Source organism: Adiantum capillus-veneris, chromosome 28 (assembly GCF_014529385.1).
Source record: "Adiantum capillus-veneris isolate H3 chromosome 28, ASM1452938v2, whole genome shotgun sequence".
NCBI classification, from domain to species: domain Eukaryota; kingdom Viridiplantae; phylum Streptophyta; class Polypodiopsida; order Polypodiales; family Pteridaceae; genus Adiantum; species Adiantum capillus-veneris.
Genome location: NC_140958.1, coordinates 131,478,159 through 131,503,424, shown reverse-complemented (window position 1 = coordinate 131,503,424; position 25,266 = coordinate 131,478,159). Strand labels below are relative to the sequence as shown.

Sequence of the window (25,266 nt, the reverse complement as noted above, 5' to 3'; positions counted from 1 at the left end):
CAATGAAGGACCATACAATCCTATCATATGCTTTGTCCAAGTCAAGTTGAAGAAGAATGCATTCCTACTTGGTGAAGGTAGCATAATCTATGCCCACCATTGCTGCAAGGATTTTGTCATAAATTGACCTATCTTTGATAAATCCGTGTTGATGCGGGTGATGGCTTTGTCCAGAAGGAGGAATATCCTGAGGGCAATTGATTTGACAGTTATTTTGTATGCCACAAACATCATAGAGATGGACCGCCAATGTTTCAATTGAGAGCAGCAAACTTCCTTTGGGTTAGGTTTAATGAGCCCTCGTTTAATGCTGGAGTCTAGAGTCCCTTCAACCCCTGGTTAGCCATACGCGTGATGGGGGATCTTAAATCACCTCATAATTCTTTAAAAACTCAGCATTCAGCCCAACCCACCTTGGGGACTTCTCCTTGCCTAGAGCTTGCAACGCAGCGTGCATTCGTCTTCAGAAAAATGCCTCCTCAAGAAGGTTGGCTTCTGCCTGGGAGACCGTCTTAATGACACTCGCGAGCAGAGTTGCTTTGGCTTCATCCACTTCCTGAGAGCGGGCCTCAGGTTGACCTATGACTTGACCTAGATGATCTAGCATCAGCTTATAGTCATTTCATCTTGACCTTGCAAAGCATTCCCGTCCTCATCTGTGAGCAATTGGGCAAAGCTCCTACTCCTCTTGACTTTCATGGCCCTGAAGAAATGTGTTTGATTACACAAGAAGATTTAAAAATTTTCTAATGTAAGAAAACGGAGTCCTTGTCAGTGTTTTCCATACAATGCATAACATCATGAGCTTCTGCTCGAGAGGCACCGCATACCTAGCTAGGCACAATTGCGGGGGGGGGGGGGGGGGGGGGGGGGACCCGTCCATAAGTGACACGGCCTTTTCTCGAGGGATCTACAATGGATGTTCAATCCACCGTCGATCGCAATCTTTGCATGGCAAAAAAGATGCGTCCCCAATCTCCCCACCTCGGGTTCGACCTCACGACCTCTCGCTGGACACCCGCACTCCTTATCCAGCTCACCTGTCGCGTTTGCTTGTGAAGCAAGCGAGTCCAGTGCTATAAAACCCTACCCCCCTTGCTGCGTGGATCCGACGGCCTGAAGCCCTCCCGCCCTGCCGATCGCATTCTTCGCCGCCATCGATCCCTCGAGTGACACCCCGTGTCACTTATAAACGAGGCCGGCGGTCCCCTGCCCCTAATCGTACCTAGCTAGGTAGGCAATGCCTCCCTTACAAAAGCTCATGATGTTGAGGTAAGACACAATGTGGGAATTATTGTGAGTGAATTAGTGGCCTCTGGCTGAAGGTAGCTTCTCTCATTCACGTCCTCGACTTTAAGGAGAACAATTACGGAGAAGCCTCTCTTACTCACGTGAGTCACGCCCTCGACTTTGAGGAGAAAATCTCTCTCTCTCTCTCTCTCTCTCTCTCTCTCTCGTGTATGGTAAAGAACAATGAAAGGCGGCAAAGCCAAAGGACTCTGCTAAGGAGAAGAGTACCCTGCTAAGGACTGCAATTGATGTACAAAAAAATGTAAGCTTTCTTTTTCTTTTGAAGATGTCCTCTTCATATAAGCTACATATGTACTGACAAAATGATATGGGATGGATCATGGAGTGGCTCTTTTATTTAATTTTTTTGCAAGTAAATGTCCTGAGTGGTTCTCCTTAAATACAACCAGCTGGATTGGGGGTTGCCTCTTTTGCATTTTTTGCAACTAGGATGTCTCATGATATATACAAGGGGCTTTCGCAGACGACCACCTACAAGAGAAACTTTGCAAGTAATCTTCTTCAACTACCAAAAAGAGAGAGATCGAGAGAGATTTACAGGGAACATGCTGCACAGACAAGAAGTCAAAAGCTGAAGTGTGTTTTATTCGTCATAGATTGAAGTTAAATTTGATGTTTTTCTATGTATACATGAGAGAGAGAGAGAGAGAGAGGTTTTGGTAAAAAAAATCCGGGGTAATGCAAAATAATAAGGGAATTCTCTAGCTTTCAATGAGGACAGGCGCTCTACAAGGACTCGAATCCGTCGCATTATTAGCTGTTGTGTTGGTATTGCACAGCAAGGCTCCTGGGAACACCCTGCTTTGCCCCAATGCATCCACTGAGTAATTCTGCACTAGGGCTAGTGCGGCACGAAGCTGCCCCATTATGACCTCAACATTAGCTGCAATTTGCAAGAAGGATAAGTTATCTTTGCCTTGACGCGTGCGCGATGCACATGTATACCGACAGCACATGAATATGCTGCATTGCATGTATGTATGTATATTGTATAAGGAATGCGACACAGTCGTTGTATGTATATGCTACATACATGAATGCTACATACCAATAATCACATAGAATGAGGTGTTCAATGAATCAATATGCTACACTGTATGTATGTATACATGTATGCATGTAAGAATGAATGAGACATATTCATTGTATGTATATGCTACATCCATGCATATACATATGCATACATTCTCAGCTGCTAACAATGAATGCTAGCTGCACTCACCCGAGGGGGTCTTCTTGTAATCGAAAATTTCAATAGCACTGAGCGTCTCATTCAACTCCGCCCATTTTGCGCTCGAGAGCTCTGGCACCGCATTTTGTAAGCTAGCCTGTTGATAGCTTAGCAAGGTAGTGTTGAAATTCCCCAGTATGTCCTTGGATATTTGGGTAACATCCTGCTCATATTGCACTACTTCCTTCCCTGCAATAACTGATGGAGAGTATACTCCTGTGGACGAAAGAAAATCACACAAGGTCAGTATAGTGGCCAGTCTAGCGAGAGTTTTATAGACATAAACAAAAGAAACCCCCCCCCCCCCCCCCCCCCCCCCCCCCCCCCACACACACACACACACACACACACACACACACACAACTTGATAAGAGATAGCTCACCTTGCGAAAATACGGCTGCTGTCACCATTCCGATGACCACCAAAGTCGACACCCACGAGGCAAATTGCTCGGCAAACACTTTCCAATTTACTCCCTTCAGGCCTTCCATGATCCCAATCCCTACAATTGCTCCTGTGATGCATTGACTAGACGATGTGGGAAGTGAAAATTGCGCGCCTATCATAATGACAAACGCGGTTGCAAGCTCTGCGCACATTCCTCGGGTCGGTGACAATTTCGCAAGCTTGACTCCCATGGCCCGAGTCACATTGTACCCATATGTAGCCAACCCAATCACTAATCCAAAAGCACCTATAAGAATAATCCAGACCTGCATTGTCAGAGGACACGATCATCAGAATTGGGAAAAGCTTAAGGCCATTGACATCAATCACAGAATTTTTGAAGATGTTTTGGACTTACTGGAGGGACCACTTTGCTTGATAGCTTGCCATTTTTATAAACATCCCAGATGGTTGCCAGAGGACCTGCCATGTACCCCACCTCTCCTGCTCCGTGAGCAAAGATGACGCAAATGGCAGAAAACACCTGTAAAGACATACATGGGGATAAGACATTCGCTACATACATACGTATGTACGTACGCGTGTGTGTGTGTGTGTGTGACAAGAAGATTTATAAATTTTCTCATGTAGGAAAATGGAGTCTTTTTCAGTGCTTTTCATACATTGCATAACATCATGAGCTTCTGCTCGAGAGCACCACATACCAAGCTAGGTACGATTGGGGGTAGGGGACCACCGGCCCCCCCACCGGGCCGGCGGTCCCTTGCCCCCAATCGTACCTAGCTAGGTATGCGGTGCCTCCCTCACAGAAGCTCATGACGTTGAGGCCGGTAAGTCATCACAATGTGAGAATTATTGTGAGAATCTGTCCAAAACTTCTTTTGTGTGTGTGTGTGTGTGTGTGTGTGTGTGTGTATACACACACATACATACATACATACATAAACACTCACTAGGCCCTGCTCTAGACTCCAGCCTGAAGTTTGTACCTGTAAGTAAGCAAACACGTATTCGACATGGGGATCGAATTTTTCAGCCGATTCATGGATCTGGTTCACGACCGGATCTTCCTTGACAACTTTGTGAATATCGACATTGACTCCGTGTGTTGCTATCTTGATCATACGTCCGAAAATGCTAGGTTTCACGGGTTCCTCTCCTGATGCCTCCGGCACTTGCACAATGGGAGCCTGCTGAATTCCGCCCTCGCCTTGGTCCATCTTCACCATTTCTGCAGCTTGTGTTTCACTGTGTGTCACGTTAAACAAACACTTATATGTAAGAAAGGGAATGAAAAATGATGATATATTAATCTACTTGCATTTTAAAGAACAACACTTTTGGCCTACATATATAAGGCCTTAGTAAAGCATTGAACTCTTGGGAGAAATTGTGGACAGTTGGATAAAGCTTGTCGATTAGTGCCACATGGCGAGTTAATGATGGCAACCTTTTGCCTTCCTTATTCTTACGATCTCACGCAACCAGCCTACGGCGGGTCTCGCTCGCTCTTACCAAGAGTTTCAAATGGTCAATCTTATACAATTTTCAAGCTCACTCACTCATGAGCACACATAAACACTCACACTACATCTCTCTCATTTCTCTATTCTTGCTTTTGAATGTCTCTCTGTATCTATGTATGGATGTAAGTATGCATATATGTGTAAACCTAAGGCCCCTGTCACACTGGGGCATCCGCCCACTTTCCCTTTGGATGGCGGGTGGCCTCACATTGTCACATTGGACTATAGATCAAATAACGGCCTTTTTTATCAGCAAATGACCGGTGGCCAGATAGTAAGCCGTCCGTATTTGAGGTTGGCTGTCAGAGCTCGAGCCCCGTGAGCTGCATTTGCACCTTCACTTTTGGAAGGTGGCCACACAAGGAAAAAGATGATCGAGCTGGTAAGGCCGACACTCTAACAAGGTGAAGCGACCACCTTTTGCTTTTCGCATAGCCAATGAGGAATCACCATCTCAGATGGGCTGTGTTTTGCCTGTCCCAGTTTGATAGGGGCCTAAGTGTCTTATGTATATATATGTATATACATGTGCATGTTTGTATATGTATATGTATGTGTGTGTCTATATTTATACATCTCCCCAAAACACACATCACATTCTCTCTCTCTCCCTTCTTGTCATCTCTCACCACCCCACCTCCCTCTCTCTCTCTCTCTCTGCCATTTCCCTCTTGAATAACAGGTCTTGAGTTTAACTCTCCTCATTGGATAGATCTTTAAGGTCTCATGGGATATCTTCTTCCAACGTTAAAATTCTCTTCTTCTTCTTCTTCTTCTCTCTCACCCACTAAAACTATGCATGGTCTTTTGTATATGTAGGCCACTTTCGGAGAGGATGCTAACCTGTCAATGCGCTTATTCACCACATGTTTCAGCCAAGGCACTGCAACGACCACGGTGAGAATGAAGAGTCCGGCAGCGATAACGGCCGAGACCCATGTGGACTTCTTGTCGCTCCAATCGCTCCCCTGGTCTGACAGGTACTTCTTGGCTCCCTGCAAGAAACAAGCAGGGAGAAGTGCATTATGGCTATGTTTCATGTGCTCAAGGACTACAAGTATAGACACATACAGCAAAGCACATGCGTCATGTATGCATACATACAATAGTACATAAAGGTTTGCAAGGTATTTTGAAAGTTCTCATATATACATAGATAGTTACATTCGACATACATACATAGACACATGTAGAAGTGAGAGGGGGTGCTACATACACACAGAACCCCATGGCCATACACAAAGATAGTATTTCCAACAATACAAAAATCTACATACCACAACCCATTCACGTGCATACATACATACATACATTCACGTGCATACATACATTCACTTTGTGATCCACATGCATAAGATACATACATCGATACATCCACACATATAGATACACATACACCACCTCTTTTGAGTTAGAGGTGAGAAGGAACACACCTTGGTGAAGACAAAGTATATGTTGACCATGGTGACTGCGAACACGATAGGGGGAAGCACCCAGAAGGAGAGCTGGAAGGCATTTTTGCGGCGGAGGACTATTGTTCGCAGGATGAAGAAGAAGAGGGCAGAGGCGGCACCGGTGAGAATTGGGGCGATGAACCAGCCCATCACGATGGGGAGGACGCCTTTGTAAGGAGGGAAGCTACCAGGATCTTTATCAGCCCAGTTCACGCCATCGCTGCCATCGTATACCATCGCAAACCCGATGATGCCCCCAACTGCACCATATTGCACCGACAATATCAGTCCTGGCTTTGTATGACTGATATTGACACTGGTTCTTCTCAAGTTGAGAAAACATCTAAAACTACACATTCTTGCGTGTATGTTATGTATGCATACATGTACATATTGATCTAACATTTGTATGTGTATGTGCAATTGCATGTATGCCTATATATGATTACATGAGAGAAAGAGGTGGAGATGAAAGAGAGATCAGAGAGAGGGAGCATACTGATGGTGTGTGTCGAGGAGACATTGAGCTCCAGGTACGATGTGATGACAAGCCAGACGGTGCCGACACCGAGCGCACAGGCCATGCCATAGGCATAAATCTCAGGCTCACGCACGAAGCTGTCAAGGTCGGCTATGCCACCAGCAATGGTGTTGGTTGACACCCTCCCCAACACTAATGCCCCTGCAAATTCAAATATTGCTGCTATCTGCACAGTAATTTGAAATGGTAATGAGTTTAGAGTTTAGGATTGAAGCATCTACACACACACACAGACATGACACACACATGCACCACCAGTCACACCACCAAAACAACAAGAAGGATGCTTAAACTAAGGCAACATTAAAGGCCCTGGGTTCAAAACCAGGTTTCAGGGAGTCGAACAACTTGGACAAAGAATGCAGGCACTCTCTTCGTAATTTGTCATCGAAACTCTAATGACTCGGGTTGAAGACAGGATTGATCATGCAAGCACAGCTATATTCTCTTATTTGAGTTTTGTCACCTCTCCCCTTTAAGCCAAGCTTTGGTGATCATGACAAGGCAGCTACAAGCCATGCCAAGCTCAATTTCCAATTGAGCTTTATGATATCATGATCAAGAAAGGGTACCTATTTGTCTTGTTCTTTTGACTTTCTATCATCTCCTCCTACTTTGTATTATATGGCAGACATGCAGTGTCCAAGTTATGGTGTTGAACAAGGATATGATCACGCTAGACTTAGTTATCAGTTATAGATAACTATGCCAACTACGCCCATACAGAGCATTAAATGGATAACTAAGCCTGTTGCATGGTCACGCGAGGCGTAGTTATTCGTTCTAGGCATGTTGACAGAGAAATTGGCCAAATTCCTCTAATAAGGAGCATAATTAGCAGCAGCATTAAATTAATTGGCAGATCCTCGCGTGAGAGGAAGATACACTATTCTGAAAGAGAGAGAGAGAGAGAGAGAGAGAGGTTACAATGGTGGCCTGCTTCAAGGTCAGGGCCTTGCTTCCGATCGATGTACCGAATGCATTTGCAACATCATTGGCTCCTGCATATAGTTATCAACCAATCACCATTAAGTCATTCAGCCTAATTACACAATTGAACCTTAATTGCATAGTTGGTACAGAAGCACAGTCTGACGACTGACCGCTGACAGGCAAATATCAGAGCTAGCGTACAGTGTAGTGTAGTGTAGTAGTACTGTAGGCTACCTGTTCCCCAGCCAAAGCCGAACGCTCCAAGAGCTCCAACCACCACCAGCCACAGGTACTCATTCAACACTGCCATATTTCTTGCTTGTGCAGGACGCTACCCAGTTGTTGATCGATATGAACTAATGAAGCACTTCTTCTTGCTGCCCTCTGTCAGAAAATCTTGTCAGTCAGAGCGTCACGACTCACGACTCACTCACCCTGCATCCACGGCCCCTGTCCGTCCAGATCCTGCACAATCTCCCTGTTCGGATCTTCCCATTTTAATAGTCTGTCCAATCATCAGCACCGCCGCCACGCTGTCCAGTAAACTGTTCGCTGGTACTCTGTAGCCGCGTACGACGATTACGGAGGCATCTCCAGAGAACATTCCTCAGATATTCGCCTGGCCCACGTAAAAGTATATCCTGACGCCCGTTTACTTTGGAGCTGGACGCGTTCACACGTTCAGACGTTGAATATTTCGTCTTCTGTTGACAATTCTCAGATTTGATCCCAACAGAGATTACACGGTGGCTGTCTATGAAGCCAACCTAAGAGCCGATCCCCACCGATGGGGATAGAACCACCACCACTCATCAGTTGTTTTGTCGCATATGGTAACTGCAACCAGCGTGAAGCAGCACTTTGTCAAGACGGGGCAGGGGTAGAAGGGTTTACCACTTCTGCCGATTTGGCAGAGTTGTGACTCCCAGGCTTCGTTTGCTAATGATAGTGGGTTGGGGTTTTACGTCCTCTGTCCATGCGGATTCTCCTGAAAACCATTTACATTGTGTTCAAGATTCACGAAAGGTTTTCCTTAGGTCGGTTGAAAACCTAGATTATATTAGGACACGTCTGCACGGCCAAGGTTGAACCCCCGTCTGCATACGTCAGCCAACGTTGCCCTCCTTTCTCAACTCCGCCAAAGTTGGCACAATTGAGAAACGTCATGTTCTACCCTCACCCTCCTCAAATGGTGCTGCCTCTTGCCTGCTATGTTTACAACTCCATGCCAAATTTGTTGAGGCACGATAGGGGTAGAAACCGCGCTCGTGCAAATCCATCCTTAGCCAATTGCATATCGTTGATAAAGGGAAAAAATCCAATAAAAACTATAAGAAGATACATCAAAGATCTCATAAATTTTGAACGCTCTATTAGTATTTCTAGTTTGCATCTATCACGTCATGCAAAAAATGCTACACTTTTTGTATTCACGCGATGAGTTTGTCAGTTAGTCTACAAATAAGGGCGATATGTTACTTTTTACAAAATTTTGCTCAAATAGAAAAAGTTCGTGAAAAGGAGTGTCACGTTTGAAGAGGTTAAAGGGCAATAGTAGGTATAAGAGACTCAAAAAGAAAATAGAGGAGTTCTTTTCAAATTTTCAAATTCACAGGGTGTGTTTGAAAGAGTCTGAAGTAGTTAAGTAGGGACATTGGTTCCTTTTCATAAACTTTTGCTATTTTGCAAAAGAAAGGAACATCCTTTTGCATAAACGTAGCGTGAGATCATGAGTAACATTCTAATCAAGGAGTCCATATTTCATGTGTGCAATGAAGTGACCTACACTAGCAAGTCTTAGGAACTTGAAAGATGTGCGCATGAATGCTCACATGTTCCTTTTGCCTCTTTCAAGGAAAGTTTGGGAGTAGTTACAAAACCCTTAGTGTGAAAGCCCTCTAAGGTAACAATATATATAAAGCTTTTCACACATGTGTTTAGAACTTTAGAGTAGCACTGTAGCATTGTTTCAAGTTGAGCCTTTGAGCCTTGACTCTTGAGGCTTGTTTTGGGCAATCACACTTGGATTCTTTGGCATATAATTGATTTGTTCATAACAATTCGAACACTTGCCTCAGATGTTGTAACTGTTCTTCCTCAGAAGCACTGTATACTAGAATGTCATCGAGAAAAACGATAACAAATTTGTCCAAGTACGGTTTCAAGACACTATCCATAAGTGCCATGAATGTTGCGGGCACATTGGTTAACCCAAAAGGCATAACCAAAAACTCGTAGTGTCCAAACTTTGTTCGGAATGCACTTTTGGGTATATCAGCAAGTCGAATATATACTTGGTGATAACCGGATCGCAAGTTTATTTTCATAAAAATACGAGCATGAGTGAGCTTGTCGAATAACTCATCCACGCATGGCAATGGGTACTTGTTCTTAACAGTAACCGCATTTAATCCACGGTAGTCTACGCACATGTGCATACTACCGTCCTTTTTCTTCACTAATAGGATAGGAGAAGCCCATGGTGAAGAACTGGGTTGGATAAACCCTCTGCTAAGATAGTCAGCAAGCTGACGTTCCACCTTAGCAGCTTCAGAATAACTCATTTTGTAGGGTGGTTTACTGATTGGTTTAATGCCTGCAATCACATCGATGCTATGTTGTACCGATCGTGTCGGCGGTAATCCTGATGGTAAATCATTAGAAAAAACATCATGAAATTTCTTTAATAAATTTTGTAAGTTACTAGCAACCTTGCTTGTTGAGAAATAGCCATTGGTGGAAGAGGTGAGAGAGAAGCATGCGGCATTGAGGAATGTTCAACAGATTCAATATTGGAAAGAAAGTGAGACAATGAGCAACACAACAAAACTTTATCTATTTCATTATCAGAAACAAATTGCATAAGCTCGACTGTACATATCAATGGTGAGGAAGGTATATCCTTCTCTATTAACAACAACACATGTGGGCCACGGGATTCAAACATCAAGCTGTTGTGCTCGTAGCTGCTTCAGTGATGGTCCTATGCTATGAAACCATTCCCTACCCAGTACCACATCTGCCCTCTCCATATTCATAATTTGAAAATTCAAGGATGTGAAATAGCCTTGTATTTCCAACGGTACGGCTCTGTCTTGAGTATCCTATATTTTGGCACCATAACCATTCATGATTGCTACCTTGTAGCGGTGGAAACTTGGAGTTTGGGGCAGTTTGAGTTTTTTCACTAATCCATAGTTAATGAAATTGTGAGTAGCACCGTCGTCTACCAAGATGCGCACCTTGTGCCCTTTAAGTGATCCGTGCATATGCACTAACTCATGTGGACCGAAGGTCTGTTGCTACATGGAAGTTGTGATACAGCATTCATGCACCACCTCGGTATGTGTTACTTCCACCGTAGAGAATCGTGAAGAAAACTTAAGAGGCAGCAGTTGCACTGTGTGCACTGCTTTCTCCTTGCCGTGAGCAACAAATTTCCTCTTGGGACAATCCTTTTTGACATGGCTGCTTCCCAAGCATTGAAAGCATAACTTCTCTTTTTTAGATTTATCAAAGTGCTCAGGAGAGAGAGGACCTGTTGGAATTAGGGTTGCAGAGAAGCACACACAGCTTGGAGAAGACGAAGGAAGCTCAAGGCACACAATAGACAGTGTGTTACTTAGAGTGCAATGGAAAGATTGATAGCCCTAGAGTGATGGGCGTATATACAATGCACGGGGGAAAAAACCTCCTAAAGAGGGAAAAAATGCCCCGGCGGTCCTAGTGTGTTCACACACATCACTACCACATGTATATGGTAACAAATCCCCCTTGGAGTGATGCGGTGAACGAGAGCTGGCACATGAGTAAAGGGAAGTGCCATGCCCTGAGGACAGGATCAGTCCACAAAGGGGAGTAAGCCCAAAGCTTTGCGGAAAGCTTCAAGCTTCTCACGAGACAATGCCTTTGTGAAAAGATCTGCAAGGTTGTCCTGTGTTGGCACATAAGCCAAGCTGATCTCTCCAGCTGAGAGCCTCTCCCTGACATAGTGGTAATGCACCTCAATGTGCTTTGTGCGAGCATGAAAAACTGGGTTCCTCGCAACTACCAATGCGCTCTGACTGTCAGTGTAGATAGTGTTGGCAGTGTCCTGTCCAACACACAAATCAGCCATAAGGCGTTTGAGCCATACACACTCAATCGTAGCTGTGAAGACTGCCCTGTACTTAGCCTCACAACTCGAAGTGGCCACAGTAGGTTTCTTCTTGCTCAACCATGATATACATGAACTGCCAAGCATGAAACAAAAACCACTTGTGGACACTCGCATGTCAAAACAACCAGCCCAATCTGAGTCCGAAAAAGCATGTAAGTCTGGCGGCAATGATCCCCCCTTAAGATAAAACAAGCCAAGATGTAAAGTGCCACTAAGGTAGCGGAAAATCCTCTTGACAGCCTGCCAATGTTTAGACCCTGGGCTATGCATAAATCTGCTGACGTGTGAGACTGCAAACTGAATATCCGGCCTCGTGTTGCATACATAAATGAGGCAGCCAACAGCAGTTTGATAAAGAGTGACATCAGCAGGATCGCCAGCATCATGTAGACTCAACTTCAAACCCGTTTCCATGGGAGTGGCAATAGGTTTGCAATCCTCAAGTCCAAACTTACATAGCAATGTCTCTAGAGATGTAACTTTTCTGACACAAGGCAATACCACCATCACACTGCTTAAACTGTATACCCAAGTAATGATGCAACAACCCCAAATCTTTAATCTTGAAAGTAGCATTCAAGTCAGCCTTAAATTCAGCAATATGTCTCTCATTTGGTCCAGTGATCAGCAAATCATCAACATAAAGAACCACAATGAGAAGTACATCACCCTCACGCTTTACATACAATGTGCTTTCTGTTGGAATGTTACGAAAGCCTTGTTTGACCAAATGAGTGTTAGCTTTCTCATACCAAGCACGAGGAGATTGCTTCAACCCATACAAAGCCTTGTTACATTTGCACACTTTGTCCTCTTGTCCTTTTATGACAAAACCGCGAGGCTATGTTACATAAACTTCCTCAAATATGTCACCATTCAAGAAAGCAGTAACAATGTCTGATTGATGTACATCCCAACCAAAATGAGCTACCAATGCACATAGAAAACGCACAGTAGTCATACGACAAGTGGGAGCAAAAGTTTCTTCATAATCTATGCCTTTTTGATGTGCATAACCCTTTGCAACAAGTCGAGCCTTATGGCGATCGATCTCACCATCCGGCTTGCCTTTCAGCTTGTAAACCCACTTCGTACCATTGGCCTTTTTGCCAGGAGGCAAATCACATAAAGTCCATGTGTCATTTTCTATAAGTGCATCATCTTCTGATTGCATGGCAGCCATCCAATTTTCTGAATTTTGTGCTTCATCAAAAGTCAGAGGCTCCTCAACATCATGTAAGCTAGACACAACCAAAGCATAACAATCTGATGCATAAGATGCATGGCGAGAGCCTGAACGAGTACGACTAGACAAAGGTGCATCCAATTTGTTGTCACGCAAAGTGTGCACCAGCCATTTTGGCATACCTCTAGCCTGCTCATTTTCAGCCCTTTCCTCATCAAGTACATCATGTACATCTACATCAGTAATAGGCTGATCTAGAACATTTTTAGAAACCCCTATAGGCTGTACATTTGCCTCATTGGAACTTACATTCGTATTTCCACCACTGAAAAGAGGCTACAAAGTGTCATAAATGTCCTGTGAGCTTACATTACTGTCTCTAGTACATAACAGCAAAGGCTGAACAGAATCTTCCACAAACACTACATCCCGAGAAACCAGAATACGTTTTGTTTGCGGATGATACAACCTGTAACCTTTGCTTTCAGCACTATAACCAACAAAAATACATTTGACAGCCTTATCATCCAATTTTCTGCACTGCACTTGTGGCACCAAAGCATATGCCAAACAGCCAAAAACACGCATGTGCTCAATAGAAGGCTTTCTATCATGCCATGCTTCATATGGAGTAATAGACTGAAAAGCTTTCGTAGGACACCTGTTAAGTACATAAGTGGCACACATAATGGCCTCAAGCCAAAAAGAATGCGGAAAAGCTTGACTTTTGACCATACATCGTGCCATTTCCTTCAGTGACCTGTTTTTCCTCTCAGCAACACCATTTTGCTGAGGTGTATAAGGCACTGTACATTGGTGTTTTATCCCACGACTAGCCAGAAATGCATTAAATTCATGAGACATATCCTCCCCCCCTCGATCAGAACGGAGGGTGCCCATAGTACATTTCGAGACATTTTCAGCCATAGCTAGTCAGCCATAGCCAAAAATTGTTTGAAGCACATAAAAACTTCGGACTTCGCTTTAAGCGGAAATACCCATGCATGCCTCGAGTAATCATCAATGAAAGTCACGAAGTATAGGTAATTGCCCAAGGACAGAGTTTGCATGGGCCCACAAACATCACTATGCACAAGTGCAACCTGCATGTGGCCCGAACTGAACCATCCTTTGGAAACTTAGAACGCTGCATCTTACACAAAATACAGCCTTCACAAACATGTTTGACAGGTGCTTCAAGAGGCGGCAAAGAAGCAACCATATCAGATTTCTGCAAACGTAGCAAACTGACAAAATTCAGATGACCAAAACGTGCATGCCAAAGTTTTGCATCTGAAATAGCCCTTGAATCTGCAACAGCATTTCCAAAGTTTTGTCCACACTTCTCATACAAAGTGAGCTTATACAGCCCACGGCACAAAAGCCCAGATGCAACAATTTCATCACCAAATTTGAGATCATGAACTGTACATTTGTCATCCACAAATTTGACTACAAGTTCAAGTCTAGCAAGTGCGGATACAAACAAGATATTCTTCTTGATCCCAGGTACATAAAGTGCATCAACAAGTGTGAAAGAACTGCCATTAGCAGCAGTAAGCACAATCTTTCCAACTCCCTGAACTGGATAAGAGGCATTGTTGGCACAAGTGACTGAATTCCCATGAGGGACAGACTCGAGAGAGGTAAACAATTCACGATGTGAGGTAATGTGCTTTGTAGCACCACTGTCGAAATACCACACATATGAATCTGCAGCAACTGACAAGCATGCATCATGGACAACAGGATTGTAAGTGCACTCTGCGCTAAAAGCCCATTCTGCATCAACATTAGCAATACAATCTCCTTTCACAGAAGACTCAACAATGGCTGCATTTGTAGTGGAACCAGCATTTGCAGTGGAACCACCCTCTTTCTTCTTAGCCTCTTTGGCCTTCAACTTAGGACACGACTTGATCAAGTGATCATTGGCTTTACAATAATCGCAACGCATCTTCTTTTTGCCGTTATCACCAGAATTGCCAGACGAAGTACTGCCAGCAGAAGCATTAGGAACAGAATTTTTGCCACTTGCAGCAGAAACATAAGAAGTGGCTGCATTGTTGTAACCACCCTTTCTTTGAGAAGCGATAAAAGCATGTTCAACTGCACGCTGCCTAGTCCTGTTTTTTCTAGAAAGTGACTCTTGCAACAGCAGTGTGCATAATGCATCAAACTTGACAACTTCAGGATTTCCTTGGCTCATCAGTCTCCAAGTACTAGCAAAAGTCTGGTAGGAATCTGGTAAGGCATCAAGAACAGTCTGCACAAGGGAAATATCTGAAATGACTTCACCTGCAGAAATAAGTTGCTCATTGATATCCTTGACACTAGCAAGGAAAGTGTCCATATCATCTTCCTCATGCATAATCTTCGACTCCAGCTCTTTACGCAGCAAAGCAATTTTAGCCTCATTGCGGCTTGCATAAAGACCTGCTAAAATATCCCAAGCCTGTTTTGCAGATTTTGCTGAACGGATGTGAGCAACAATGGTGCGCTTCATAGACAACGCAATCAATGCATGAGCCTGCGCATCCTTAACATCCCAACGAGCTTGTTCTGCCGTAGGCAAAACAACTCTAACAGCTGCAATCCTTGCAGCAAGACCTGCAACATCCTCAACATCGCCTACATCCTCAGAACCAGGACGTACATCAATGCCCTGCACAATGTTCCAGACACACTTTGACACAAGAACATGTTGCATTATATAAGCCCACTTAGGGTAGTTGTCCCCATCCAACCTGTCCTCAGTAACAAACATCTTGAACACATCTGTGTTGTTGTTGTTAGCCATGGTAAATGCTGCACTTGATGTGAAAATTGCCCGAAAATAGGAGAAACGGAGCGAGAACAACCTGCGCTATATAGCACAAACCGTAGAAGACTATAAGGCACCTGTTATGCAGAAAACGGCACTGACAGAAATTTTGCACAAAATGACGAAATAGCCTGTGTAATACTGCCTGTAGTGGAAACGGAAGCCGAAATGAGTCCAAATCAAAATTCTGAGCAGACCTAGCTCTTTGAGCTTTGCCCAAAATTTTTGTTGACCTGCGAACGCTCGCCAAAGCTCACTGAAATCGAAGAAAGTGAGCAGGCGTGTGCTGGAGCAGCTGACGACTAAGCCCGGGAGGACGTGACTTGCTCTGATACCAATTGTTGGAATTAGGGTTGCAGAGAAACACACAGCTTGGAGAAGACGAAGGAAGCTCAAGGCACACAATAGAGAGTGTGTAACTTAGTGTGCAATGGAAAGATTGATAGCCCTAGAGTGATGGGCGTATATACAATGCACGGGGGAAAAAACCTCCTAAAGAGGGAAAAAATGCCCCGGCGGTCCTAGTGTGTTCACACACATCACTACCACATGTATATGGTAACAGGACCATGGGACCCCTTGGGTTTTTTAGCTGCTTCAGAATTGGTTACTATTAATTCCTTTTATTGTGCCCATACTGCGTGCGTGTATTACCATGTGTGTTAGCAGGCATGTGATTATTATGTGATTTCTTTTCATCTAGATCATCATGAATGTGTGCTTTCACTATGGTCTCCTCAAGTGTTTTAGGGTTCTGAGTCTTGAGGTGCTTCTTAAGCTCGGGCGTCAAACCGCGGATAAACCCACGTATTTGCTGAAAGGTGTCTAGTCCTTCCAACTTGAAGATAACATCCCGATAGTGAGAGATATATTCAAGTAATGATGGGTGTTGGCGCATGGAACACGTGTTCCAAGTCGTCCAATTTTGATCTTCCTTATTTGTAGTCAAAAATTCTTTTCGAAACATAGCCTCAAAGGCTGCCCAACTCTGTGGTATGATATTCTTCTCCTTGAGAGACATCCACCATTTGTAGGCCTTGCCTTCTAGAGTCAGACTGGTTTGCAGTGCTCTGACTTCATCAGGAGTACGCCATAAGGTGTGAATTCCATCATACTTGCTGAGAAAGGTATTCACTGCATCCTTATTGCGATCTCGGTCCTCTCCCTTAAAAGTTGGTGATTTGGTGTTTTTCAACAACTTGTCCACCTCCTTTGCAGTGAGAGAGTGCAAAGAATCCGGAGATGGACCTTGTCCCTGATCAGAAGTGCCTTGCCCGTGATTGACAGCGTGCTCATGCATGTGTGTGTCAACAGGGCCCTTGTCCTGCTACTGCATAAATTGTATCACTAACATGGATAATTTAGTGACATTTTCATTTAAAGATGCAAAATTTACTTCCATTACTGAGATGCGTGTCTGAAGTGCACACTATTTTTGAATATCGAGCAATTCATAAGCGTCATCACCTCCCGTAGCGTCGCAGGTACCCTCCCTGAGAGTATCCGGCCGCGAGCCATCATGGGAAGGATCAGGCGTATGATGCTCGAAATCAAAGGTTATATTGATATCTGAATCCATGGCAACACTATGCAATGTAAGAAAGAGAAAGAAGAATACCTTGATTTAAGAAACAATCCCGTAGTTGTAGTATGCACCACAAACGATAATTAGCCGTGCTAATTACGTTGGTCGTCAAAGCTTTAGTCAACCCATAAGTCCACGCGTTCACTTACACCGCTTGAACGCGTCGCCGTTGATTCTAGCTTCCAAAGAAAACAAGTGATGTTGGATACTTGTTTGAAAACTTTAAAGCCGTCGTAGACTAAGCTTGATGAAATGCTGCAGTTTTTGCAATTTTGAAGAATTTGCAAGGAATCGACGACCTGTCTCGAAGAAGTTCTCGGCCCTTGTTGGCGAGGTTATGTTGCCCTTGGTCGGGTACAAAATTGAGGTTCAAATCCAGATTTATTACCATACATTAATTAAGTGCAAAATCTTGCAACTTAATTACTCCTGGCTTGCTGAAAGGTATGCCAAGAATCAAGGACCGTGCCCCTCTTTGTACGTCGAGACGCGTTTGGCTTGGATGGGGTGTATGCCGGGGTGGGCATGCACCCTTATGCTAACATTTTCAGCCCAAAATTATGGGCCTTAGGGTGTCATGTGAAAAGCCAAGCCAAGAAGGCTATGGTGTTCTGCTGTAGGGCTGCCGAGAGGCGAGGAAGCTCACTAAGCCGCGTGAGGTGCTCGGTTGAACCCGCCACAGAAACGAAGTCTCCTCAGACTCGGGATCGTGCACCGTTCAAGGCCAAAACCACTTGATTTTGAGCAGGTGATCCCGTCACCTTCCCTCCTTGCAAGCGGGATTGCCCACCGAAGAGCTCTGTCGAGTTTCCTATGTAGAGAAGCGTCACACCTCATGCACATGCAAGCTAAAGATATGGGTGGCTCTCCATGCCTTTTCCAAAAAAGTGATTGGATCTTGATACTAGTATAAGACCTAGGGTAGCTAGATCTTGAGATCCTCCTCCCAACCTCCCATTATAAAGGTAGGCTCCTAGCCTCTTGCCCTAGACGAATCCCCTGTCCACATTGCCTAGCCTGGCCCCTGGCCGTAGTCCGTGACTCCCTCCTGGCCTTGCCCTTGTCCTGACAAAAGGTGCCCAAGTTATAAAGTGAAGTATGGACATTGAAAAACCTGAGAAAAAACCAGAAAAAACGTGGAGAGAAGAGGAGGAACAACTGCAACTCAATTTTTGTTGTTTTTGGAGCCTGTTTTGGCCGTAAACTGCTCATCCGAGGTCGGATTTGAGCACTTTGATATTGTAGACTGGGGTTTTTGGCCGTTCCGGACGCAATGGTACTGTCCATTTTTCCAAATTCCTCACTATTTTTCTGTTGTTTTGATTGTGTAAGTTTCTCCTATGAGCGAAGCCTCTACTTAAATTTGTCATTGTATCTGGCATACTTCCTCCATACTGTGTGAGCTATATTCCCCATTGGTGTTGGCCTAAGCTCAATTGTATCTAAACATAAAAAATCTTCCTCTTTTGAGCTGTGTTTTTTTTTTTTTTGGGAGGGGGGGGGGGGGGGGGGGGGGGGGTGGTTTGTGTGTGTGTCTCTATATGTTGAGTGGGCAAATGGATAGTCTCTCTCCTCTCACTCCATCGGTGTGTTCCCTGTCTCAGCCAGGTGGGTTGTGCAAGCCGAGTGGTGTCACATAGTGTGTGTGTGTGTGTGTGTGTGTGTGTGTGTGTGTGTGTATCATCCAAAGAGTGTGTGTCAGGTGATTATAGAGGCGTTGTGTGTGTTTCCATCCCGCTCACAACGTCTTCTATTTCTTCTTTCTTTTTTGCTTGCTTGGGCTTTCTTTTCTTTCAAAATTCTTGCCTTTAGGACTCTTAAGAGGTTTATTTACTTTGCAATCTTATCTTTGGAGGTACAAAGGGGAATTGAGATCATTGGGACAAATGGACTTCTCCAAACCTAAAGAAATTGCCTTTTCTGTAATCCACCACATCCAAGACTCAAGATTTTCATGCAGTTGCAAAACAAACAAAAGCAACAAATGGTGAGAAATCCTAAAAGCGTTCTTAGAAAATACTATAAATTATTAATTAAATTTCAAATATACAGTCAATGTAGGCATCCTAGCTTTGGATTCTATAAATCTCCAAGCATTGGCAATCACTCTCCAGCCACAAGAAGTTGAATCAAATTATAGAGGTATAGTTTGGTTGAAATATATCAATAATGGTGATCATCCTCTATCTTAAAATCACTACACATCTCACTCAAGAAGGCCACACTGGGCTTGGTAGCACTGCATTAAGAAACAACGGATTTTAGGCTTCCAAGAGGTTTTGAACATATGCATAAATATATTAAAAAAAAGGATAATTATATTTCTGATTGTCCATGGATGCCCATAATTGTATTCCTAAACATTACATATCTCTACAACAGGTTGAAGATGATAAAACTCCATTTTCCAGTGAATGAGCTAAAGCAAATAAGTATTTTTCATAAACAAATCAAAACACCTAAAGGGTATTCTACCTTTCAACAAAGGGATAAAGGGTTATGTTACAATCGAGCATTTCATATCCATTGAAAGAAATTTCTTGAAAGATTTCCATCTTATTGAAAAGACATTGTATGACCAATGGATCGAGCATAAATAATTGCTTAGAGAACTCCTTAGGTAGGCCCCTTACCAAACTTCTTAGAAACATTAAATAGAGCAAGAAAAATAAAACATACATTTAACAATTTAATACCATAAAGCAATCACAATACTTCAATTCACAAAAGAGAACGGTGTCAAAAATCTATAGATTGACATCAACAAGCATACTTCAATCGATCTTCAGGCCAAATACTAAGATATTTGGCACTTTTCCATGGCAAAGAAATATCCACTATGATTTTCCTTGTAACTCTCTTAGAACTCTAGGAATTAAAAGCTTTAAGCACTTCAATTTGATCACTAAAGATATTTTCTTTCACATTTTCTCTCTCTCACTACTCGGTACATACTCGTTGATTTGTTATTATAATCCACCAAAATCTCACAAGATCCTTTTGCTCCTTCCCTTATGTTGCAGTTTTCAAAAACTTCTATGCAGTGTTCAAACACGGGTGATGGAAAAGTTCACTCTACACACTTTGAGCTGACCATTTGGCCTGTGTTCGCACAATGCCGACTTTTCATTTGTTTAAATTAAAAAAGGGACAATTGGCCTGGCTAGCTCGCACTTCCTGGCAATGATGAGGAAGACGGAGGTGCTAAGGATGCGACTGCGCCCCTTTGCTGAGCTTTTGCTGCTCCTTTGATACAGTGCATCTTCACAAGATTCTTTCTATTCTGCCATTTTTTGAAATGTAAAGGACATACTCCTTCATCTTTCACTTCAATTTGATCATTAAGCAAGTCTAGTGACCTGTAGAGGCAGAATAGAGGTGGAAATGTTGTAAAAATCATGAGCCCCTCACCCTCCTCATCTCCAATTTTGTGCTCATGCAGATAGAGTCCTCTACTTGTGACATGATTGTGTGCATCTCTCTTTCCCTTGATCCATCCAATAGGCCATCCTAAAAATATTGAAGAAGACGTTGCTACAACATGGCAAACAAAACGTTTAAGTGATACGCCCAAGCCTAAGTAGCCACACGAAATGCAAAATAAAGGCTCTATAAGCCACTTGCTCTTTGCATGAAGCAAAAAGCGGATAGGTAGATCTATCCCCCTTTTTCTTCCGTGCAGGACACCCTCACTATCTTTTTTTTGCTTTGTTCCAACTTTCCCAGCGATATGGCTCTCGTAACAGAATGTACATTATTGAAATGAAACAAGATTTGAATCTTTTGACATCAACAATGCATTTTGAACACCCAAAAACCTAGGGAATGATTAGCTATATGCCTCTTTCGGACACCTGGAGAGGTTGTTACAGTAGAAAAAGCCTCTATAGGTCACGGGCCCGAATGAAGCTAAAAAGGGGGGTAGTTAGATCTTACTACCCTCCAAAGCCTCTATAGGCCACTAGCTCAAATGAAAGCCTCTATAGGCCACTAGATTGAGCGAAGCTAAAAAGGGGATAGCTAGATCTAACTAGCCCCCTTTTTAGCTTCATTCACGCCAGTAGCTTATAGAGGATTGTTTTGCCATAATAGCCTTTCCAGGTGTCCAAACGAGCCATGTAGCCAATCGTTTCCTGAGGTTTTTTGGTGTTACAAATGCATTGGTTCATAGTTGAAAGGCATGCTTATAAGTGCAGTTGTGTAGCGTGTTATCCGTTAGATACAGGGTTCTCTTGAGGAGATATCCGCTTTACATGGTTGGGAGGGAGGGTTAGATGATGTGCTTGTGGATTTGGATGCGTATGTGAGGCAGGCTAGTGTTCGAAGAAGTGCAATAATACTATGGGATTACTATGGGCTTATTGTGTGCAAGGGTGGTTACGCGCATGGGTAAAGCACTATTGAAGGTTAATGCAGATGGATGGACATGCACAATGCCAGGTGCTTCATCCAGGAAGGAGGGCAGACGATGCAGGAGGTTGGGCAACCCACTTGAGAATTGCTGGCAGAAAGCAGGAGTAGGGCTCTGTACATATGTTAATGGTTTTTTTGGTTTGCTCATAGTGTTTGCTAGTTTTGCAGTTTCTAGGCGAATAAAGGCTTTTTTTGGCTGAAGATGAATGTTCAACAAGGGGATTGAGCAATGATGGTGTAGCTAAAGTTAGTCGATGCTACAAAGAGTGAAATGCAAATAATTTGCACTGGAAAAGAACACGCAACCTGTGAACAAAATTCCTGGAATTTGGCACACTACCTCTTTGATCAAACAACTCATCGATCAAAAGCCAAACAAATAGAACAATCAACCACCTGTGGTCATAAATGTTGTTCAGGAGCCAAACTCACTCGTGGGAAATCCTCTCTGAAATGGTCTTTCAAAGTTGTTATGTGTCAATGTGTATGGCCAAAGAGGGGAGAGCAAAACCATTGAAGCCAAAATCCCTGAAGAGACATTACAGAGCCAAGCTGCTATGGATGTAGGCTAGAGGAGACTCGATGCCGCTCTCTCTTGATCTGTCTCCTGGTAATTCAAAGTCGGGATGCGGGGGAGAAACCGTTGAAGCAAAACCGCTCTGAAATGGGTGTGGGATGAAACTTGATGGTGAGGCTACATTGGAGGACATCCAGATTGCTCTCTCTCACTCTTGCCATGTCAAAGCCGATAAGTACATGCCGATGCCATTGGAGAGGGGGAATGGGAGCACACCCAAAAACACACACAAATGCCTCTCTATAGCCCAGGGTACGCACAACACCCCTGTCCACTAGAAATCAACATCAAAGCTGCACACATCTGCAAGAAAATCACCATTTACGTGCATAACAATGCACATATGCTTTGCAGAATTGACAGATTGCAATCACCCCAATTTTTCTCGCTTCCAACACTTGCAAAACCGACATGCAGCACTGCAGAGCATTTTAGCCTTGAGAACCACATCAATCATACATATATGCTACCCCTTGACTGCCCTTGTTCTTTCTAGCCACTACATCACTTTGGCATGCCCTTGCGGCACAGGTACTGTGCTCCTGTTTGACTATGTGGGTCATCCCAGAGCTTATTTTTTAGCACAATTTTGTGCGATTTTATGCTATGTATGCATATGCGGATATAGCATGAGCTAGGTACATCTCATAGGTGGCAAATTCATAGCTTAACAGGGGTTTTGAATAGGTTCAGTCATCCATAGAGCCACTCATTCAAGAAATACATAGATACATATGGCCAAAGTATGTGGAGTCAAGGCATGTACATCTCCAGCAGCTACCCTATGTGTTGGCAAAAAAGGATGCCACCTTCGATGGGCATAACCCACCCGTCTGTGTCAATCTCATAGGTGGCATTGTCAGTGTTGACAAACGTTCAAAACGGTCCCTAATGGTCAAAACCGGGTCTTGGTGAGGGCGTGACAGACACGTAAGACCCTGATCGAGAGGATGTTGAAAATCGAAGAAGGTCCCAGACCATGGAGGTATGCCGTCAAACTCATTGGAATGGGATACTGCGTGCATGCATTAACAAAAAGAGAATAAGATCAATGTTTATGAAAATATTACACTTCTATAATTAAATACCAAACTAAGACCCTGTGTCCTGGTCCTACTGTGTGACCTCAATGTCCAATGGACAGTTTGTACTGGCGGCTGAGCAGTGGTAGTAGCTAGCTCTGGAAGAGGGGTCTTGCTACTATCACGAGTTTATCACGTTTCGGTGAGACAAAATTGATGGTCATGGAAGAGAGGAAATGAGAGATAGCAGTAGAGATGTGTAGAGGGAGAAAGAGAAGGACATTCGATGGGGTCTCAACCAACCCTCTAAAGGACCCCCCATACTATTGCGGATGTGGTATCGCTTTCGATTGCGTAAATGGAATGTCACCGCGGTAACTCCTCACGAAGAGGCATCTCTGGGGCTGTTTTGATGCACTGGTGGATCCATCTCCATGTGGGATCGCTGATGATGAGCAAGGGGTAGATTTGGGTTCGCAAGCTTACCATGAGGTCTCCCCCGGACATGCATATATGGATTGCATGCTTCTCGATTGGGGTTGGCTTCATGTACTTGCATCTCTTGATGTTTTGATGAACAATGTTCTTGGATGCACCCTCCCTATCTCTCACACGGACAGAGATCACTGGAGTGATCTCATTCAGCTAGATACTAGGAGCACATAGATATAGCTGACAGAGGAGTTGGGCACGAAGATGGCTTTCTATAGAGAGCATCTCTCCAACTAAGAGAGGATGGATATGTGATCAAACCTACGTTTCCCTACGTTGGAAGCTAGGAAAGAAATCTTGAAGAAGAGACCAACACTCAAGCAAGCCGAGATATGTTTGGGTAATGACCCCACTCTAACATTGGTAACACACTTGCAAGAGCTGATTCTAGATATCAAGGCGGCGAAGGAGAAAGGGAAAATTGCTTTATACACGGGAGGGAGAGTAGTGGTGTTGGAAAAATGCACTGCAGGACGGTGTGAAACCTATGAGAGCAACCTTACAATGGTAGCATGGAATTGTAATGGATCAATGAAGCTAGATGTAATCTCTTATGTAAAGAGGATCCGGGGAGAACTCTCGGGAAGCTCACATATATATTGACAGAGACACTACAGGATGCAGTAGCAAAGGCCTACCCACACATTGAGCCTGGGCAGTGATGGTAGCATACCCCAAGAATAGGTGGCTCTATTGTTTCCTTGTGCATTTCCCACGAAACCTTTTATACAATGCCTAGAGCTAGATTGATGCATAGACTGCAAGAGATGGGGGTACCCAAAGAGTTGACTTGGGGGATCATGGCTCTATACAAGTCGGTGGTGGGGAATGTACGCACTCTAGAGGGGATTTCTAATTTGGTTCACTCCATTACTGGGGTGAAAGAGGGTTGCCTGCTATCTCCTACACTATCTAGCATGCATGTGGATGAGGTTGCTAACTACATTGAGAGGTGCGGTGATAGAGGAGCACAATTGGCAGGGACATGGATCCCACTATTGTAATATGCTGTTGATATTGTGTTGATTTATGACTCCCTTAAGGGGATGCAATGTCATTTAGATGCTTTATATACATTTTCCCACGATAGGAGACTGCTTGTTAACCTGGGGAAAACCTAGGTTATGGTGTTTAACACCACAGCACATGGGGTCAGGAGTTCAACACCCACTTTTATATATGGCCAAGAGACGGTAGAGTATACATGAGATGCATACACCTATCTTGGGGTAGTCTTCAGTGGACCGGTGTTTTCATTGAGGAGAGCAACAAAAGCTAGATTGACGAGAGCTTATGCAGCATTGGGAGGATTGGAGAAGATGTGTTTGCAGGTTCAATTTTAGGAACCTTGAACAAAATTGTGGCCTTTTGACACTTTAGTGGCTTCAGCTATGCTTTATGGGGCGAGGATCTGCATGTTGGCTCTGTTCTTGAGTGGCTTGACACGTAAGTAGTTTGTGACATCCCCCCTTCTTGAAAGAAAGTAATCGTCTGCTGTTACAACATATTCACAAAACAACTCAAGTAGCTCAAATTTTTTTGAGGGTCATTCTGAGGGACAATTAGTTTTCTCATTCCGGATTGGACCTCTTGATATCCTGGG

The 25,266-nt window shown here is 43.8% G+C and overlaps 1 protein-coding gene across 1 annotated transcript; it reads right to left on the bottom strand.

The window, feature by feature from the left end:
• Window positions 1-1,533: 1,533 nt before the first annotated feature.
• On the bottom strand, window positions 1,534-7,858 carry LOC147421322 (uncharacterized). The gene is made up of 10 exons (XM_086504687.1): window positions 7,640-7,858; window positions 7,400-7,473; window positions 6,431-6,638; window positions 5,911-6,191; window positions 5,321-5,472; window positions 3,941-4,199; window positions 3,349-3,474; window positions 2,926-3,256; window positions 2,534-2,758; window positions 1,534-2,194 (listed from the first exon to the last, which is right to left on the bottom strand). The coding sequence occupies exons 1-10, from the start codon at window positions 7,713-7,715 to the stop codon at window positions 2,013-2,015; spliced, it is 1,914 nt and encodes a 637-aa protein (XP_086360813.1). The 5' UTR covers window positions 7,716-7,858; the 3' UTR covers window positions 1,534-2,012.
• Between the last annotated feature and the right edge of the window lie 17,408 nt (window positions 7,859-25,266).

Coding starts and splice junctions, on each gene's coding strand:
- LOC147421322 (XM_086504687.1), bottom strand. CDS start 7,715: ATGGCAGTGTTGAATGAGTACCTGTGGCTGGTGGTGGTTGGAGCTCTT. Junction 4,200..5,320: donor GTGAATAAGCGCATTGACAG/GTTAGCATCCTC, acceptor CGTGACACACAG/TGAAACACAAGCTGCAGAAA. Junction 3,475..3,940: donor ACGTGTTTGCTTACTTACAG/GTACAAACTTCA, acceptor ATGTCTTTACAG/GTGTTTTCTGCCATTTGCGT.